Genomic DNA, 21,044 nt, shown 5'->3' on the forward strand with positions numbered 1-21,044 from the left:
TACATTTATTTATAAGGGAGGGTGGAAACTGACCACCTGAACACCATTCTACAAGTCAAATCCTTGGGATTGTTGCAGGTCAATGGAAGAAATGCTGAAAGACCTCTTCCAGTCAAATCTTAGACATTTCCCTTTCACAAGACCAAACTTCTGAAGCAGTTGGCCTTTTGACTTTATTGCACTGTAAAATGTACTTATTTTGAACCTCATCTTGTTTCAGGGCTGACGGGTGGATGACTCCAGGATGTTCTTTGGTTTTGACAGTCTGCTGTCAAAACTCCAGACTCCAATTTAACCCCACTCTCATCCACCTTCTTCCATTACCTTGTTGGCAGATGAAACCTTTCATCTGTTGCAAATAAATGCCTACAATTACCATACCTATGGCACTGAAACATATGTTTCTGAATGACCCAAAACAGGACATCAAGAATTGCACCCCACTAGAAATGCACATTGAGGCCTCCTACTGTAGGAGCCCTCAAAATTGAAGGAATTTTTTTTTTACATTTTTAAAGAGAGGAGAAAGACAACTTTTTCCATATAAGTCTGCTTTTATTACCATGATCAACCTGTAGAGAGAACCTGTCACAATCTGAATGGCGGAGGGTACAACCCACTGTAGTGCTGGTTCAGCACACTAGTACACACACGACGTATTCGTTTCCTGCTGATCTTTTCCCAGACAAAAAAATCACCTTTCCATGCACTTGGGACATAAAAAAAGTCCTTAAACAGAAACATCGTGTGAATGGGGATGGTACACTTAGAATAGGCCACGGAAGGCAACTGTTAAAAGCTACCTGCCTGTAGCACTGCATAAAAGTGTCGAAAGTACCAAATACTGGTGGGGTTGGATTAAAAATAAAGAAGTCCCAAACAAGCGAGTAAGAATTTAAAAGCAGTGCCTGTACAATCCTCCCCACTGTAGGCAGTAGGGGCTTAAAGGCACAAAAGATGTCTCAGAATGGAAAGAACCAGGTGCATCCGCTGTCCAGACAGCAAGAGAAAACACAGACAGAAAGAAATTCAAGAGTTGTGTAGGTTTTCTTCAAACGGATGAACTCCGCTTCGGCACGAGATATGGTGATGCTGCAAGAAAAGAAATTTTTTTTTCCCCATTATTCCCCGTATGCCCTTACCAGAAACTCACTTTCCACTGGGGCGGAGTTGTTTTATTTTAATGCTACACATATACTATCCTCCCACCCCAAGGATGTTCCAAACACTGAGGCACAGTGAGACGACAGATAAGGACGAGGCCGAGTGCCACTCCCTGAGGAATACACCTATCCATCGTGACTGCATTTTACGTCCTCTCGGATCTATATCCACACATTTTTAATCCAACCTCCCAATCTGCAAACCTCAGAAACGTTTTTAAGATTTTATTTGATGGTTTCCTAACAAAGTGACGGGAAACAAAAGAACATGACCCACGTGTCCTCTTCTGAAAGGACGCTAAACTTAAAACTTACTTCAGCTCTAACAGACTACTCCTGATTTCCAAGGGGAATAATTTCTTCAGTGACGAAAAACTCGATGGTCTCTTCCTCCCAGTCATCTACGTTGCTGTCTAATTCGTCTGTGTCCACCCCTGAATAGAGAAGGAAAAGCTCTTAATTCAGAAGTTTCACACACCGTGGGTGCTCCCAACAACAGATACTGAATACCCAAGGTTAGTCTCCCTTCTACTTAGGCTGTGATCCAGCCCCATGTGGGACCTGAGGATCTTGTATCTACCCTGGTGGTTAGTACAGTGCTCGGCACGTAGTAAGCGCTTTACATAGACCACAATTATTATTGTTTAAAAGCATTTTCTAGAACTTAGAATACATGATAATCCTAGATACAATGAGGATGAGAAAAAGTTAGCAATCCTTCTCATTAGCCCCAAGTTCCCCTGTCCTTGGCCATTTTGGCAATAGACTCACATGCCCTTGCCCCTAGTAGAAGCTCAATAAATAAAACGACCAATATTACAATCGGTGAGTATGATAAGAAAGTGAGTGTCGGAGCTAGTGTTACTTTTTTTTAAGATCACTTCCACCTCCAAATTTACCTCCTCGCAATTCCAGACGCTCATTTTTCTGTTCCATGTAGAGTTCCTGGGCCATCTTGCGGTATTTCCGGAAATCTTCCATCATTGTACGCCTTCTCTCTACCAACTCCTACATAGGCAGACAGAAACAAAGGCTGTAACTATACACACCTAATAGGTACCATTATCTGATCGACTGAAAGCTCACTGTGGGCAGAGACGATGTCTACCAACTCTGATAAAGTAAACTCCCAAGCGTTTAGTATTACAGTGCTCTGCACAGAGTAAGCGCTCAATAAAACTGACTGATTCATTTTCCTCTAAAGTGAGCTGCAAGTCCCTTTAACAACTTTGGCAACCTCACACATACTAGAGAGACTACAAGGGAGAAAAGGAAAAGAAAGGAATATTATGGTTTGGCTTAAACCTTTATTCCCAGTGACTTTTTCCACTGCTTCACAAGAGAATTTAATCCTAAAATATCAGTTCAATCAACCTGGATACTGTTCTCATGAAAGATCTGCTGTTCTTTTGTGACTCCAATTATCGCTAGAAAAAAAGGACGAAACAGCTCACGTAAGCAACAGCAACCCCAGCTTGTCAGGCCCTTGTATTTCTTCTCCAAATTTGAGGATGAATCTGATTCCAGCACTACTGGCTGGGCTAACCTCCAAGTTCCTAGTACTCTCTGGCCCGCTTGGGCTTTGTCTTGGGTAGCAGACGAAGGGGACCAACGGGATCAGTTACAGAAGCGTCAAGGAGCTCCAAAACTAGGGAGAAGTAGCAGCTACCGTGGGGTGGGCCAAAGTGGCCACTTCCCTCCCTTCCCTCCCTGCAGTCTCCCTAAACTAACGCCCAGTAGAGAAAAATACTTGCCCAAATCTGAACTAACCTGAACTATACCTCAACTACGACATGCACTCGAGTTGTTTTAGTGGTAGTGCAAGATGGTTTGAACTCAGCCATCCACACTGTCACCTCATCTGCCAATGCCCAAATGCAACACCCTGCAGGCCAGCTGATGTGCAGAGTGGCTGCTCAGTCTGTCGTCTCCGAGCAGAACACCCCTAAGACTTGGCCCTCATCTATTTAGTAAACCACCTCTCCATAGGATACCAACACTGGCTTATTAAGGGTAGGAGTCTTCCTGCGAAGGCCCAGGGTGATAACCAAACAAGAAAAACAGCAAGAAAAAATAGTAATCTCCTTATTAAAAAGTTTTCCAATCTCAAGCACGCAGCAGCACAGCTATGCTATGTCCCTGACATGAAATCTTTCGTTGAATTCAGCCTGTCAAAATGTGCAGTAGCTTGTCTAGAGGAAAAAGCACATGGCTTGGAGCCAAGAGGCCTAATCCCAGATGGACCACTTGCCTGCTGTGTAAACTTGGGCAAGTCACTGGACATCTCTGTGCCTCCATTTTCCCATGTGTAAAATGGGGATTCAATAGCTTTTTTCCCTTCCTCTTAAACTATGAGCCCTATAGGCTGAACTGAATAATGATACAATACAATACTAAACCAATACTGAACCAGTTGTATCTACCCCAGCACACTGCACAGAACTCAGCTCACAGTAAGGGCTTAAACTAACCCACTTATTATTCATTATTCCCTCCCTGAAAAGTTGTGCACTCTCTCTCTCCGTTAGCTTTCACACCTGCTCTGCAGAGTACTGAAAATGTCTTCTACCTTTCACTCAATTCTAAGAACAAAGCTTACCTTGGAAGCTTTGGATTGACTCAAACGATCCTTCTGTTCAAAAATCTTGGAGTATCTCTTCAGATCCTTCTTAATTTGCTGAAACACACAAATCACATGGAATTTAAATGTCCAAGGTCTTTACCATTTTTGAATACTGTCGAAAGAGAGTCTTTAAAAATGTCAAGATAAGACCCCCCTGCCTCAAAATAATTATTCACCAGGAACACTCAAATGGTATTTTTTTTGTAGTCTTCCTTTTCATGAAGGGTGATTTTTTTCCTCCTCGGTGGGTACAACCTGTTCAAATATCTCCTTTCACTTTACTTAGGCAAATACCACAAAAAGGTGCTTTCCTGAGGACCTTGAAGGTGTCCAAAAATAGGTTCAACATGAAATGTTCACATCTTCCACCCTAGTTTCTCAACAATATTCTGGAAAAGGTATTAACATAACTTTAAAATATTTACATAATCAAACATGCTTACCTCAGAACCGCCTCGGAATTGGGGTGCCTTTACACAGATCTCACTGTCTTCTTGGCAGGTTAAAAACAGTTCTGTGGCCTTTGAAATGGTCCAAAACACAGAGGAAACTCAAGGTGCCTCACCTTTATCTGATCCTGACTGAGAAGAGTTGCAGGTCGAGGCCGCCACAGTAACTGGCAGAAGCGGTCCTTGTTGTTTTTCTGAAGAAGTCGCCCCTGAAAGGTCCACAGCCAGTAAGCATTGTCCACCTGGAAGACAGCAGCTGGAAGTCAGTAATGGAAGACTTCTCAGAGGGGAAAAACAGGAGTGCAAGGTAGGTCACTTGAGTTCAGAAAGGTCACAAAGATAGAGGTATCCTGGGGATTTCCCATAATAATAATGATGGTATTTGTTTAAGCGCTTACTATGTGCCAAGCACTCTTCTAAGTATTGGGGTACACCCAGGGCAATCAGATTGTACCATGTGGGGCTCAAAGTCTTAATCCCCAGGCACAGAGAAGTTAAATGACTTGCCCAAGATCACACAGCTGACAAATGGCGGAGCTGGCATTAGAACCCGCGACCTCTGACTTCCAAGCCCGAGCTCTTTCCACTGAGCCACGCTGCTTCTGGTGCGAGTCAGGTCAAAGAGGAGATGATGAATTCCCAATAATGTGGTTAATAGCAAGCTTGAAATGCAGCAAAAACAACTCTGATCTGGTTTCAATGAAGTCCAGTGTTTCCCCACTCCTCAAGGACCTCCAGTTTCTGCCTGTTGCAGAGGTGGCTTTAAAGCTCTCAATCAGTTTACCCCCGTGCTGATTTCCTACTATAACCCAATCTGCACACTCTGCTCTAAATGCCATTTTTTTTTAAACAGTACTTACTAAGGACTTATAATGTGTCAAAGCGCTATTCCAAGCACTGGCGTAGATACAGGCCAGAAACAGTCTCTGTCTCACATGGGGCTCACGGCCAACTAGGTGAGAGACGGTACCTAATCCCCATTTTTTTTTCTTAAACTCACTGTACCTGGACCCTGTCTTTTTTTTTTTTCTAATGGTATTTGTTAAGCGCTTACAACATGCCATTCATTCAATCGTATTTATTGAGCGCTTACTGTGTGCAGAGCACTGTACTAAGCGCTTGGGAAGTACAAGTTGGCAACATATAGCGACGGTCCCTACCCAACAGTGGGCTCACAGTCTAGAAGGGGGAGACAGAGAACAAAACAAAACATACTAACAGAATAAAATAGAATATGTACAAATAAAATAGAGTAATAAATACATACAAACATATATACGTATTCATTCATTCATTCAATCGTATTTATTGAGCACTTACTGTGTGCAGAGCACTGTACTAAGCGCTTGGGAAGTCCAAGTTGGCAACACACAGAGACAGTCCCTACCCAACAGTGGGCTCACAGTCTAGAAAGGGGAGACAGAGAACAACTATACGAAGTGCTGGGGTAAACACAAGCTAATCAGGCTGGACAAAGTCATATGGGGCTCACTGTATTAATCCCCAGATTGATACAGATTAATTAACCCCCAGATTAATTTCAGAAGAGGTAACTGGGGCACATAAGTGTCAAATGACTTGCCTAAGGTCACAGAGCAGACAAGTCCTGATGACGCCCAGGCCCATGCTCTATCCTCTAGGCCACACTGCTTCTCACCACCAACTCCTTACCCATATTATCTCTCTGACTTGGAACAGGGTCCCCACCCCTCCATAGATGAAAGACCACCACTCTCCCCACCTTCAAAGTCTTATTAAAACCACACCTCCCAAGAGGCCTTTGCTGACGAAGCCCTCTTTTCCCCTACTCCCTCTCCCTTCAACATTGCCTATGAATTTGGATCTGGACTCCTTAAGGAGTTGATATTCAGCTCTGCAGCACTTCTGTACACATCCATAATACATTTTAATGTCTTTCTCTCCCTCTGGACTGCAAGCTCCTTGTGGGCAGGGAACATGTCTACCAGCTCTGACAACAGGGGAAGGAGCATGGCCTAGTGGGTTAAATACGGTCCTGGGAGTCAGAAGGACCTGGTTCTAACCCCAGTTCTGCCACTTGTTTGCTGTCACTTAACTTCTCTGTACCTCAGTTACCTCATCTGTAAAATGGGGATTAAAACTGTGAGCCCCATGGGGGACAGGGACTGTGTCCAACCTGATTAGCTTGTATCTTACCCAGCGCTTATAACAGTGCCTGGTACATAGCGAGCGCTTAGCAAGGTAAAAATCACTGATTTGGAATGAATGACAGCAGTGTGGTGCTGGACAAGAAGTTCCAATAAAAGAATAAAGTGTACCTATAACAAAATTCTTGTATTTTTAGAATGCCACTCTCCAAAGAACACTAGGCCCTGCAGTCACAATTCATGATATCCTTGAGAAGCAGTTAGGAGGGATTAGTTTCCTTAATTGCAAAACAGGTTATGTGATAGGCTGGAAACCCCAGGCACCTATTAGGCTTCTAAATATACATAGGTCACGCTACATGGGTGCTGTTGGACCCAGGTTCTCCGACTTTTTTTCTGTTATTTCTGCTCACCCCCTGACCTCTTTTACCTTTATCCTGCTGAGGTTAAAAGGGAAGTTTTTAATATTAGTGGAGTCACTGAGGTGATTCAGGTTTTATAACCTCCCAAAAGAGTAATGCTAGCTATATACATATCCGGTTTAAGGGGCCTGTTGAAATTATGGAGCGAGAGGGAAAAGAAATTCTAAGAGGGCCTTTCCAAGAGCAACAAATTAGCACAACAAAATCCACTGAGCAAATAAATGTTAACATGGTACCATAAAGAGCTGCAGCCCACCTATTCAACTAGGCTCCAGGGACACAGCTCTGAGGGCTTGGCAGTACAGGCAACCTCAATGCTAGAGGCAAGCTAATGAGACCATCAGCATGAAGAAATTCTGGATTAAATGGGCCCACGAGCAGCATGGCCTAATGGAAAGAACACAGGCCTGAGAGTCAAAGGACCTAGGTTCTAATTCCGGCTCTGCCAGGAAGCTGCTCTGACACCTTGGGCAAATCACTTAACTTCTCTGTGCCTCAGCTTCCTCATCTGCAGACTAATACCGTGAGCCCCATGTGGGACATGGATTGGGTCCAACCTGATTAGTTTATATCTACCCCAGCATTTACAGCAGTGCTCGACGCGGAGTAAGGAAAAACTTAAATACTATTTTTTAAAAAAGCACCTAGCACAGCCTTCTTTATAAGGTATATATAGCTACAGCGATCTGTACCTTGTGGCTCCACCAGGACACGGAGGTTACAACGTAACGTCCTGTAGGATCCCACTCAACATCAGAGGCCATATAGTGTTCGGCAATGTTCATCATCGTACAGTCAGAAGTGTCGACAAACGCCAGGGCACCATTCATGCTGTGGAGACAAACAAGACGTTGGTCATCATCATCATCATCATCATCATCAATCGTATTTATTGAGCGCTTACTATGTGCAGAGCGCTGTATTAAGCGCTTGGGAAGTACAAATTGGTCCTTTCATAAAGGCCCCCACACTGCTAAGACCCACCTGTTCACTTAATGAAGCAATTCGCAGAGTATGTAAGCTCTCTCACACTGTTCAGATATAATGCTAGCTCATTCCAAGCTACATATGTAACAGTTACGCCAAAATGACATTGTGAAAACGCAGACAAATGAAACCCACTCCAGTAACATCTTGCTAAAACATGGCACCCGTGGAATGACTACTTTTATTTTCTGATGATGATGTGAAAGTGAAAGATGGGAGGAAGAGAAGTCCCTCTCTAAATTCATCAGAGCCTATGATAGTCTTCTCACAGCTGTCAGCTGCTTTCTACTGAAAGCTTTTCTTGCTATAAGACAAGTTTTCAGTACACTTCCCTAAAGTTTGTCACAAGCGGGAGGGAAAGTAGCTTAATACACTATTACGTCGGAGTAACGGGACTGCCAGAAAAGATACTTGTTTAACTTCAAGGGAATTACGATCCTGTAGATGCTCTAAAGCCTCTTAAAGAAAGCAACTCCTAAGTGATTATTTTAATCTGCCTGAACGGTGGCCTAAATTCATTCATTAACTGTATTTACTGAGCGCTTATTGTGTGCACAGCACTGTACTAAGCGCTTGGAAAGTACTATTTGGAAACAGAGACAATCCCAACCCAACAACGGGCTCACTCTAGAAGGGGCAGGGTGATTACTCAATGTTAAAATGAAATCCTACCAAACAGGGATGATCATTTTAATGTAAGCACATCCTTTCTCACAAAGAATCTGAATGATAGGGAAGACGTGGTAGAACAAATAAGAAGTTCAGAGAGTAATGAGAAAGAGGCTCCATCTTTTGATATTCAGCCAATTATCAAATTACTTAGAATTAGCAACGGGCAGCATTAAAATGAAATCCTACCAAACAGGGATGATTATTTTAATGTAAGCACATCCTTTCTCACAAAGAATCTGAATGATAGGGAAGACTTGGTAGAACAAATAAGAAGTTCAGAGCGTAATGAGAAAGAGGCTCCATCTTTTGATATTCAGCCAGTTATCAAATTACTTAGAATTAGCAACAGGCAGCATATACAAAATCCTACCTCCTCAGGCCAGCAAGCACCACAAACTGCCCCTGGGGACTCCAAAAGATTGTATTTGCCTGCTGCTTGTCAAACATTTCTGAGAAGAAAGAACTTTTATTAGAATCCTTTCATTACAATAAAACAACTCTTTCCTTTACCCTAAGGAACAAGAAAATTAGAATTATTGGTCTGTCTGCTCTGCCTCTGGGGACAAAGCAGGACACAAACATATGGCAAAGTGAATTCAAAGGGTTAGCAGGCAAATGGCATTCAGACTGTGCCTAACAGCCAACAATCCACATGTTGAATGACTTTCCAATTCTAAATACATTTACAATGAGTGATTTTTATTACTTTCCCAGGACAATTATTTGTGTTTTTCTTCTAAATACAGGATTCTACCTACAAGCTTCTTGGATATGTAGCTTTTGTGTAGCTAAAGTTCACATTTCTTTGATCTGGTGTTGTTTATGGAAACAGGCTTAAAGCACTTTATCTTTAAATAGCACTTGCCTTAATATCTCATATTTCTTTTTGCCAAATATTCCACTGCTGCTTGCATGTATCAGCCTAAAGGATATTTAAACCAGCTGTCACCTTAATTTCTATTTATTACCTTTTCTGAATTATGGTACAAGTGCATGGGTTGAGCTTGGCTGTAGGTTTGGCAGATTGTTATTTAGAAATAACTCTTCCATGCAGCTTAGTGCTACTCACTGCTCTAACTGGTACTCCTCAGTGGAGCTTAAGCAGTCTAAGATTTGTTCAGTTTCATCCCAAATACACTGGATAAAGTCTTTCAACATGCTACATAATTTTAGTCCACTTCCCTCCTGGAGAATAAAAAATGTGACAATGCCCAAAGCCATCTTTATGCAAAAATTCAAGCAAAACAGGTTTTTCCCCCATTACAGATCACACTCTACTTTTTTCTTCAGTACACAACAACACTATTTCTGTGATCACAGGCATAAAAATCATAACTTCAATGCAGAATCACACAGAAGTGAGGCTGAATTCCCTGCACATGGGAAAAAGTCATCCTTCACATACATTCAATTTAAATAAAAGATGGAACATTTTACAATAGTACTTGGCTGCAGATGCCCCAAAACACTCATCAGTTTGCTCTGAGAACAGTTCCCATTAAAAAATATAACATTCTACTTCAATTTTGATTTCTATAAAACCACATGCTATTTCTCACTCCTATTAAACACTCTACTTGACAACATGAAATCAGACTGAATTCACTTTCCCATCTTGTTATTGTTTACATTGTTCCTATGCAAGCCAACTATCCAGGAAGAACCTTCTAAGAATCTTCTAAGCCACATAGTACAGGGTAGGAACCTGCTGCATTAGAGATAGGGAATTGCAACTGACTTACTGATAAGCTCGATCTTTCCGTTGTTTTTTACATGGTAAAAGGAAACTGATATTCGAGGAGTCTCGCCGTGCAGCACAGCAAACTTGCTTCCGTTTGGTTCCCAAGCAAAGGCTATGATACTCTCTGCACAATTAAAACAAACAAAAAAAAATCAAGACTCAATGGGTTATTCACAGGAATCAAAAGCAAACCAATCCCCATCATTGCTAGCTTAATCTTACTGTATAGCTATTAGACAGCCTACAAAATAACAGGCTCAAAGAAAAAATTTTTTAACCAAAAGGTCACTACAGAATCCCTTTCTTTGAGGACTCTTTACACATAGGATATCTCATTATGTAAGAGTTAGCTGAACTGGGAGTCAATTGCTAAAGACACATCAACGTGGTGTAGTGCTATCAAGAGTGGCTCTTTTTAACAATAATGATAATAATAATAATGGCATTTATTAAGCACTTACTAATCAAAGCCTTCAAAAGGAACGAGAAAAAGAGAAAAGATTAAGAGGCCCAGGCATTGCAAATGTCAAATAAAGGGACAGCCTTTTTGTTTGAATAATGTGACCAGGACTGTAAGTGCTACATTAACCTTTTCAGACAGACAGGCAGGCAAGCACGAGCTTGCGCGTGCACACACAACTCATAGGTGAATTGCACCATTAAAGATGTATCCAGTACAAAGGACAAATACATGTGTGCATGCTGTATATGCATGCAATCCCACTCAAGAAATGGATTAGAAAATTATCTTCCATTAATAAATGCATTTTAACAGCACACTGAAATCTAAAGGCTACTACCTTAGGATCTTTTAATTTGAATTTAGGTGTTAAAGATATTTAAAAGGTAAGAATCTAGTCCATTCTGTTTGGAAAGTGAGAGTCAAAGTTTCCTCCATTAGTAAACTGCACATTGATTTAGATATGAAAAGTTGGACTTGCCTTTCATTTCCACCACATCCACAGGTACCTGTTTCTCTTTCATTCGGAAGATTTCAAAGTTGGTCACCACTCCCTGTAAAACAAAACAAAATACAAGGGTAGGAGGTGGAGGGTTCGCGGGGGGGAGGGGGCCTTAAATTAGACATTCCCTCATTAAAAAAAGGGTAACTAGTTATTTGTTTCAGACCTGATTAGCGTTATTCAAGAGGCTGGTCATTCCCTTGAAGAAAGGTAAAAGACTTCTACAAAAAGTAGGTGCTGCTTCTGAAGGTTCTGGCCTATATGAAGTTTATTTTTTAATTTTTTTTTTACATTCACCCAAAAAAGATCTCCCCCTCAGGTACAGCGAAATGTCGAGATAATTTTAATATCCAAAACCTTCAGGAGTATCAGCTGGATGCTTTCATAAATTCCAGTTACTGAATCATACATACTGAACCAGAAGAAAATGAATAGACTAGATTTTAAGCTTACTGTGAGGCAGGGAATGTGTCTACCAACCAACCTTTTTGTACTGCACTCCCCAAAGCACTCAGCATAGTGCTCCGCACTCAGTAAGCACTCAATTAGTACCACTGATGATGACTGATGAATAATAATATAAGACGACCACAGAAATCACTTATTGTTTCTCTAGATGCCTGGTAGAAACCCTAATAAGCCTATAATTTTACATTTGGCCTGGTCTTGACCTAAGCGCTGAAAGAGAAGTGTTCAGGGGTACATATTTTGTGTAACCTCTGCAGTCATATACCTGGGTGCCTTTTGGAGTCCTGTCGACTTTGACACAAAGGTAATCTCCATTCTTTTGCCAATGCAACTTGCAGTCCACAACATTGAACAGATTTCGCACTCTGATTTCTTGTCTGGTGGGAAGCTGCATTAAGGTCACTCTGGCTGGGATGTCCTTATCTTCTGGCACCCAAAAAGCAATTATGTTACCACCAGGTGACCAAGAAAAGTCCCTGCAGAACAAAGAAGAGGAAGTATGTTAGGAGAAGGCACTTAGGTAAAATAACAGATCGCAGCAGCATTAGGATCGATTTACTGCATCACAACTTTTTGTGTGCTTTGATTGCATCGGAAAATACCAAGAAAATGGGAGGACAGTAAACCAGTGTGATGTTTGTGTAGAAATCAGAATCTCACAATGACAAAAAAATGCCAGCTAAAGCCATTTAACCAACTAAACCAATGACAGCTGTCCAATGATCTGACGACCTTAATAATGGAGGAACATTCTTCTCAACAGGCTCTTTCCATTTTAAGGAAGTGAGGGTCTGTTTTTTAAGAACATTTTTCTCCTCTACTGCCTCCAACACTCTCTCCCCACAGCCCAATCAGGTTAAAAAAAAAGAAAAACATAAGTGACCTAGTGTGGAATCACAGATGTTTAAGAGAGAGTAACGATGGCACAGGTTCAACTTCACCAAAAAAAGGACTGTTCCTTTCCACGTTATTCAGAATGCTCTTCCCCCAGATACAGAAAACCCAGAGTTTGGTCAACCTAACAACACTGGGCAAATGCGCATCCAAGATAACCTTACTTCTCCTTCCTTTTCCTGCCAATCAAGCCTCCACCATAGTACAATGAAGATGTGATTCAGGCAGAGTCCCAGGAGGAAACAGGGCCCTATCAGGGTAGTTTGCTTCAAGAGTTGTTTTAAACTAGCTTTCAACATTTCAGAACCCCAAATCTTAGCAACCCTTCAGCAGCCTCTTGCACTTGTGTATGGGCATATTTCTATTGAACATTCATTACTTAATATGATTCCAATGCTTATAAATATCACTGTGCCTGTTTCAGCCATTAGTGTGGAAGCTCCTTTTGGGCAATGAACATGTACTATGCTTCTACTGTTCTTCCCCAGTACTTAGTACTGCACTGGACTCCACGGCTGCTCAAATACTATTACTACTTCCATTAATATGGTGGAGGTTAGTTCATTAGACTGGGCACGCACACACGATCAGATCATCTTTCAGGCACAGGAGCCCAGCGCAGTGTTCTTTGTGAACTAGAGAAGTTACGGGAGAAAAAAAAGTTTACTGACGAGGCTTTTGGGGACATGGATGACTGGTGCTTCCTCTGGTCTGTGAGCACACTGTTGGGTAGGGACTGTCTCTATATGTTGCCAACTTGTATTTCCCAAACGCTTAGTACAGTGCTCTGCACACAGTAAGCGCTCAATAAATACGATTGATTGATTGGTCTGGAACTCCTTTCCCCTTCATATACAACTGATCATCACTCAACCCACATTCAAAGCCTTATGTAAATCACATCTCCCACAAGAGGCCTTCCCCTCATTTCCCCTACTCCCTCTCCCTTCTGAGTGGTCTATATACTTAGATCTGTAACTTGTAAGCATTTATGTACATATCTATAAATTTACTTTAGCATCTATCTTCCCCTCTAGACTGTACGCTCCTTGTGGGCAGGGAACACATCTACCAAATCTGTTGTACTGTACTCTTCTAAATGTTTGGTACAGTGCCCTGAATGCCACACCCAGTAAGCATTCAAATACCACTGATTGCTTCCCACCAATGGCCCTCACATTACTGGGGATAATCAATGGTATTTATTGAGCACTTACGATATGCAGAGCACATACTGAGCGCTTGGGAGAGTACAATACAACAGGATTAGTGGAAGCGTTCCCTGCCCATAAGGAGCTTACAGCCAAACCAGGAAAACATTCAGCTGATCCCCCTTGGGTAGTGTCGTGGTGCTCTCTTGTTCTAAGGACACTACGCTGAGGAGAGGGTCCAAGTTAGGGTCATCAGAAGCAGGATTTAATCAATAAGCTTACAGACGGACAGGAACCAGTGGAGCAACAATACACTAAATCTACCAAAAAGTCTCTAACAAGGTCCCAACCTGAAGGTTTAAAAAGAAAACAAACCAGTTAACATGCAACTAGGGGGGAAATCCCATCATGGGAAGAAAACTGACTAAAAGACAGGGTAGGAAGTAAAGGTTTGGGATAACTAGCCACAATGGACAAATCTCCATACTGGGGTCCCCTAGGGATCTGTGATAAGACCATTTTATTTAACATCTTCATAAATGATCTGGAAGGAGTGCTTACTAATATTTCCAATAGCAATGGAGCTAAGCTCTTTTGAGTGGTGAGATGCAAATTGTTGGGAAAAAAACTGCAGGATGATCTCACCTGAATGTGAGGACATAAAGCTAGTAGATGAGCTAAAACAAAGTAAGTACAAGAGTGTATCTATAGAAAAATAACCCAAACTACCTCTACGTGATAAGTTCTGGGCAATATATATTTTTTAATGGCATTTGTTAAGCACTTACTATGTGCCATACAATGTGTCACGTGCTGGGGAAGATACAAGATAACCAGGTTCGACACAGTCCATGTCCCACATGGGGCTCACAATCTTAACCCCCAATTTACAGATGATCACTTAGAATGGTGCCTGGCACATAATAAGCGCTTATGACAACTACCATAGACAAAATTATAAAATGAGGGAAGTGAGGTACAAAGAAGATAAGTGACTTGCCCAAGGTCACACAGCAAACAAATGCTGGAGCCAGGCTTAGAACTCATGTCCTAGAACTCCCAGGCCCCTGCGCTTTCCACTAGGCTACGTGACTCGTGTTGGGAATCGTTATCAATTGTCCCTTTAAATTACTGGTTCACAGTGAATTGACAGACACGAAGGTCAACATGATGCTAGGAACCATTAGGAAAAATAATGAAAATAAAAAGCATAATTGCAACATCCACACAAGACAGATGGAACAGACTTGGGAAAAAGTGTACAGAATCATAAAGGGTGTGGACAGGATGGAATCTGACTTAGGGCAAGGAGCATCCTTTGACTCTTGGTAGGTGCAAAGCACATGGTTCTTTACATAGCAGAGGGCAAGCACAGAGCATGCATATGCAAGCATATTTTAGACTGTGAGCCCACTGTTGGGTAGGGACTGTCTCTATATGTTGCCAATTTGTACTTCCCAAGCGCTTAGTACAGTGCTCTGCACACAGTAAGCGCTCAATAAATATGATTCATGATGATGATGATGATAGAGATTTGTTTCCATCAAAAGCTGAACATGCCCAAACGTTAGTACATTCAAGAAAGGTTTGGATAAATAAATGGATGAGAGGTCCAGGGAGGGTTTCTAGAGGTAAAAGTCAGAAGGCTCAAAAAATCAATGTTCCTGGACAACAGGTCAATGGTGGGATATTAAAGGGAAAAGTTACTGAACAGAAGTATCAGTAACCACAAGGATGAGTGTGGGGAGGGCAACTAGCCCTGTTTCTCCACACATCTTTTGGTTCCATTATTTGAAATTCAGTACTAGGTTGGATGGACTGGTGGTCTAAGTATGGTAGTTCTTACATTCTAGTTCAAGAAAGTTTAACTCTGATAAAAGCACAGTCCTTAAACGAAGAAGAAACCTCAACTCTCCAAGTCAGAAGTCCAAGACAGACGCCAGAGGATGGAAAACAATTAGAAAGGAGTCTTTTACAAGGGCATTCACTTACTTTATCCCGGAGATTTTCAAACTCTTCTTGTCCAAAAGACCCATAGACTGCAAAGAAAGAACTACAGCTGAATCAAATCGTGACACCACCTCAATTTTTCACAAAAGCCACCCCAGAGTGGAAATAACATAAGCAGTATGGAGACATAAAATTTAATCATTAAAACATTTGAAATAGAGCCCAATGGCACTTTCCCCTCTTTTGAAGGAAGCAATCACTGAACTTGCTGAATTTGGTCTATGGGGTAACTTACCCTTATCTGGAATGACAAAATGCCTTTTTTCAAGCCCCATTCCAGAAATCCTCACAACAGTCCTGTGCCATAATGGCTTCCTCCTTTATACTTTGGAGCAAGCAAAGATGGTGCTAATTTTGAAGACGGAAATCTTCAAGGTTCAGGACTCGAGAAAAGCCAGCTATGGGTCATTTTCCTCATTATTATACAACCTACTTAACTGTTTTTTTAATCTTTTACCACTCTGCAAATTAAACTACAATAGACATAGCTACTTCAGGCAAATAAATATAGAAGTCTAGAGTCTGTGAACATGACATACTCCTTAACAGTTCCCAGGTGGCCAATATCACTTACAGGAGTTTCATAAATGCTCAGGGTATCTACTGTCATCCGGGCAAAGAACTTCCCATCATGGCTCCACCTGAGCAGAGAAGAGAAAGAGTAAGTATCAGAGATAGACTATTAAACTGCAAAGATTACCCATGGTTAAGGGACACCTTTGCTAATACTCGCCAACCTACTTAAAAATGGGCCAATGGGCAGAACTTTCACAGTGAAATCCTCGTTTCTTTTGTCCAGTTAGGATGTCCCAGATGATGATGGCCTGAGGGTCATCCTGGGTGTCCATTAAGGGGCTGAAGGTCACAAGATACCTACAAAAGAATGGTACATTAAAAACAATATAAGAAATGACTTGTCTTCTCACTTCAGCAAGCTGTTGGAGGATTTCAACTGCATTTTAGATATCATCACTTGACACATAAATTAATAGTTCATAGCAGTTATTGCGGTGCTTGTGCACTGTATAAGCTAACTTAAAATGTTCCTTCTTGGAACCTCAGATACGGAGAAAGAAATCAGAATAAATTCTGAGCCACAGACAATCGTGTGCCTTGAGGCCAACGGAGGAAAACATTCCATATCGCCTCTATTACGGCAGAATTAAGCAGACTAACAAGGTAAATAAAACAGATGTTCACATATGGCTCAGAAATGAGCCTCTATTAACTGAGGAGCTTCGATGCCTAGAGACTTCTCCCAAGTACTGATTTATATTCCTCCTTTCTGAATTACGGCACCTGTTCACTCATGATAAAAACTAAGAAAATCTACACCAGATTGCACTCTTGTAGTAGAAAGATGGCCACTGAGGGGAGGCAAAGTCATGAAGATGAAGGAAACGGCCCTGAGGTACTTTCTTTTCAATATGGGCTGGAGGCGGGGGAGAAGAAATCAATACAGTACATTCACTGAAACCAGACTACATGAACTTCTAATAACTGGGCCTGGGAATAATCAAGGCAGAAGCTCCTTCCAGTAATCTGGATCTAGTCAAATTCTACCTCCTCTGGGAATCTAATTGGGACCCTTGGTGACTTAAGACATCCGCTCAACTGTGCCAATGTAATACACTAAAGCATATTTTTATTTTATTCTTTCTAAAACCAGGAGACCTGGGTTCTAGTCCCGCTTGTGATGCTGGGGGCCGTATCATCAGTGGTGAAGGTTTCTATACCAAGAACCACCTAGGCTATACTGACAAGTGACAGGCCCAGAAAGACTCTTGAAAAAGTTGGTTAGCGTAGGTGGCAAGAGACCACTTAAGTAACCAAGACACTGGCTGCTGAGTTATGGCGTTACAGCTTTGGGACTCTGCTGTGCTCACCTGGGCCATAAATGTATTCTGCCCAATAAAAAATGTTTGTGCTCACTCTGCAATGGGCTGCAACCTGTGGGAGCATGACTGATGAGGACAAGAAAGTGTGAGTGGTGCCACACAAACCACTAGCACCTGAATTTCTTTGCAAAAGTTCTTGATCCTGAAGTTTCAAGACCAAGGCTTATCAATGGCTTTTAAATGGAAACTCACTTAGGCTTGTTCGAATATGTAACTTTACTTATTCCCCTTTGACTTCTAAAGGGGCAAAGCACACGCAACGCCCAGAGCCAGACATCCCAGTCACTGGCCTTGCGGCACAAATCACTCCTTTATTTACAGATCATCACTACCACTTGGCCAAACTCCCAAGATTCAGAGACATTCGAAGAAATGGGGAGTGGGGACTAAAGAACATTCAAGGGAGAGAACTTCATATATACAGCATCTCCAACTACAAAGAGTGGCCATTAAAATATCGTGGATCCAAGTACACAGACACACCACAGAAGGGAGAGGGTGTTGGGGAAAACAGGGCTTAATCACCTTGAAGAGATGTGATCATAATAAGGCTTTGGAAGTAGTCTGCCATGTATGGAAAGCGCTTAACAAATGCCATATTATTATTATTATTATTATTATGGAGGGGGAGGGAGTTCCAGGCCAGAGGGAGGATGTGGGAAAGGGGTCGCGGGCGAGATAGAAGTGATCGGGGCCCAGTGAGCAAGCTGGTGCTACAGGACCAGAGTTTGCGGGTTGGGCTGCAGTAGGAGATCAGGGAGAAAAACAGCGTAGCCAAATGGATAGAGTATGGGCCTAGGACTCCGCCCCTTGTCTTTGCAACCTTAGGCAAATCACTTCACTTCTCTGTGCTCCGGTTACTCATCTGTAAAATAGGGATTAAGGTTGTGAGCCCCATGTGGGACAGGGACTGTGTCACCTGATCAGCTTGTCTCTACCCCAGCACTTTGAACAACAGCTGGCACATAGTCAGAACTTAACAGATATCATAAAAAAAAAAAGACAGCAGGTTGATTAAGTACTTTAAAGTCAATGGGGCGGGGGGAGGGGGGGCGAGGGGAGGAGCATCTTAGATTTATTCAACTTCTCCAAAATCCCTTTTCGTCCATAGTCTCTCTCCACCACATCATCATCAATCGTATTTATTGAGCGCTTACTGTGTGCAGAGCACTGTACCAAGCGCTTGGGAAGTACAAGTTGGCAACGTAACACCACATAAAATCTCACACCACGAAGAACTGGGCAGGAAAGCAACTTGTTTCACACGGGTACCCGTTCTTTCAAAGACAATCAAACTTTCAAGCGTCTTTTTTTTTTTTTTTTACAAGCCGTACCTTTCGCAGGGTGAGAAATCGATAAGTTGAACCCCCTGGTGACTGAACCTCTGAATCTGTTTGAACTTTTCTCCTCCCCATAGGGCAATACCTCTTTGATGGAAGGTTGCTAGGTAGGTACCTTTGGGAGACCAGCGCACATAAGTCTCAGTCCATCTCTGTGGAAATAACGAACAAACATTAACAGGTTTAAGAGAAGGGAAGAGTACTAGATATAAAGATTTGCCTAGGTGAAAAGAAGCATTTTTTAAAAAGTCAAAGTGCTACATATGGGAGAATTCAGGATTGTTCCAAAGGTGTATGCATTCAAGTGGGCAGGTGACAAAATTAAATCATATACACCAAGTTCTCCACTAACATGGGAGTTGCGTCCCAGCCGACCACTGGAACCGTGACCGCCATTTTCTACTCATATTTCCATATTATTGTTACATCTACCATTGGCAAAATGCTCTAGATCCTTAGCCCTTGCTGTTATTTTACTGAATTGAACAGAACCACCCATTTTCCCCCCATAGCTGAAACTCACAGCTCTTTCTTCAATGGAGACTGGATCCTTCACATCATTCCAGAAAATGGAAGTGCGATCTCCAGATTCAAAGATCACACTATATTGATCTCTACATTCTGCCTCCTCAAGCCAATACCGGAGATTTCCCTGCAGTAAAAACAGCAGTTGCGGGAAGGAGGGGTGGGGGAAGGGGAAGATTAAAAATGATATTAAGCACAAATATTAAAATTATTCTTAGAACATATATCAAATGTGCACACACGCTGTCTAAGCTACGGCATTCAGATATTAGCCACAAAGGCATCTTCTAGAAACACCAGCCAAAATCATTACCATGACGGCACATCCGCCAGGAAGCCTTCCTTGACTAAGCCTTCTCTCACTCCCTTCTGCACCGCTCTTACTTGCTCCTTCATTCATCCTCCCTCCCATCCCCAACAGCACATATGTGTATATCTGCAATGTATCGATTTATATTGATGTCCGTCTCCTCCTCTAGACTGTGAGCTCGTTGTGGGTAGGAATGTGTCTGTTGTTATACTGTACTCTCTCAAGCGCTTAGTACAGTGCTTTGTACCCAGTAAGTGCTCAATAAATACGAATGAATGAATGCCCAGGAGAAACTGAAGAGCTGAGCGGGCAGTGGGTTTAAAGAACACAATCTCTTCTACTTCCACCTGCTGCTCTCCTTCTAGCTTCAAGCGACTCCTTGCTTGCTGTGAGTTCTGCGGCGGTGAGGAGCTGCTCAGGGGCAGATGCGACCCACAGCAGCCTGGACCAGCCGCCGTGGGCCCCAGCCCTGTCACCTTCCCATCCATTCATTCATATTGAGCACTTACTGTGTGCAGAGCACTGTACTAAGCACTTGTGCAACCCGTAGCTACCATCATCTCAATTAAATCCACAGCCCAGTTCCAAAACTTCAGCTTACCAGAACAAAACTATCTCAACAGAATGACACCCCCAAGTATCTTCTACTTGGTCCTCTAACTGTCAGCTTGTTGTGAGCAAGAAATGTGTCCACCAACTTTATGCTACTGATCTCTCCCAAGTGCTGGGAACAGTGCTCTGCACATAGTAAGCGCTCAATAAATACCAGTGATTGATTGATTCTTAATGCCAACTTCTATTCATAAGTTAACTCTGGATGTTTAGCCTCTTAATCCGAATGCCATGGTGTGGCCTAGTGGAAAGAGCACAGGCCTGGGACCGAAAGGACCTCGGTTCTAATTCCGGCTCTGCCACTTGCCTGATGAGTAACCATGGGAAAGTCACTAAACTTGTCTTTGCCTCAATTTCCTCACCTGTAAACTGGGGATTACACATTTGTTCTCCCCTCCTAGACTGAGTGTCCTATGTGAGATTTGGAATGTGTCCATCCTGGTGATCTTGCAGCTACCCCAGCGCTTAGCACAGTGCTTGGCACATAGCAAGTGCTTTAACGAATACTACCATCTTAAACATACCAAATCTTTGAAGGGCTGTTTCTCCGGAATGTCCCACTCGTCGCTAATTGTCATGTACCTGGAAGACAGCAAAACTGGTGGGTGAGCAGCCCTGCTCAGTCCATGAAATAGACACACCGAGGGCCATCAGGCCCCTAACACAGACATAGATGTGGCCCAAAGAGGGG

At 42.4% G+C, this 21,044-nt stretch overlaps 1 protein-coding gene across 1 annotated transcript in view; it reads right to left on the reverse strand.

The window, feature by feature from the left end:
- Positions 1-534: 534 nt before the first annotated feature.
- EIF3B (eukaryotic translation initiation factor 3 subunit B) overlaps positions 535-21,044 on the reverse strand; it is a 34,161-nt gene continuing 13,651 nt past the window's right edge. Inside the window, exons 4-19 of the mRNA XM_038762552.1 lie at positions 20,878-20,935; positions 19,430-19,558; positions 18,901-19,058; positions 16,410-16,541; positions 16,243-16,309; positions 15,651-15,697; positions 11,879-12,089; positions 11,125-11,197; positions 10,185-10,307; positions 8,813-8,891; positions 7,476-7,614; positions 4,352-4,477; positions 3,763-3,840; positions 2,063-2,171; positions 1,479-1,597; positions 535-1,092 (exon numbers count right to left, since the gene is read on the reverse strand). Of these exons, the coding sequence (XP_038618480.1) occupies positions 1,494-1,597; positions 2,063-2,171; positions 3,763-3,840; positions 4,352-4,477; positions 7,476-7,614; positions 8,813-8,891; positions 10,185-10,307; positions 11,125-11,197; positions 11,879-12,089; positions 15,651-15,697; positions 16,243-16,309; positions 16,410-16,541; positions 18,901-19,058; positions 19,430-19,558; positions 20,878-20,935 (1,633 nt within the window). The 3' untranslated portion in view covers positions 535-1,092; positions 1,479-1,493. The remainder of the gene's footprint in view (positions 1,093-1,478; positions 1,598-2,062; positions 2,172-3,762; positions 3,841-4,351; positions 4,478-7,475; positions 7,615-8,812; positions 8,892-10,184; positions 10,308-11,124; positions 11,198-11,878; positions 12,090-15,650; positions 15,698-16,242; positions 16,310-16,409; positions 16,542-18,900; positions 19,059-19,429; positions 19,559-20,877; positions 20,936-21,044) is intronic.

Source organism: Tachyglossus aculeatus, chromosome 21 (genome assembly GCF_015852505.1).
Source record: "Tachyglossus aculeatus isolate mTacAcu1 chromosome 21, mTacAcu1.pri, whole genome shotgun sequence".
In the NCBI taxonomy this organism is placed as follows: Eukaryota; Metazoa; Chordata; class Mammalia; order Monotremata; family Tachyglossidae; genus Tachyglossus; species Tachyglossus aculeatus.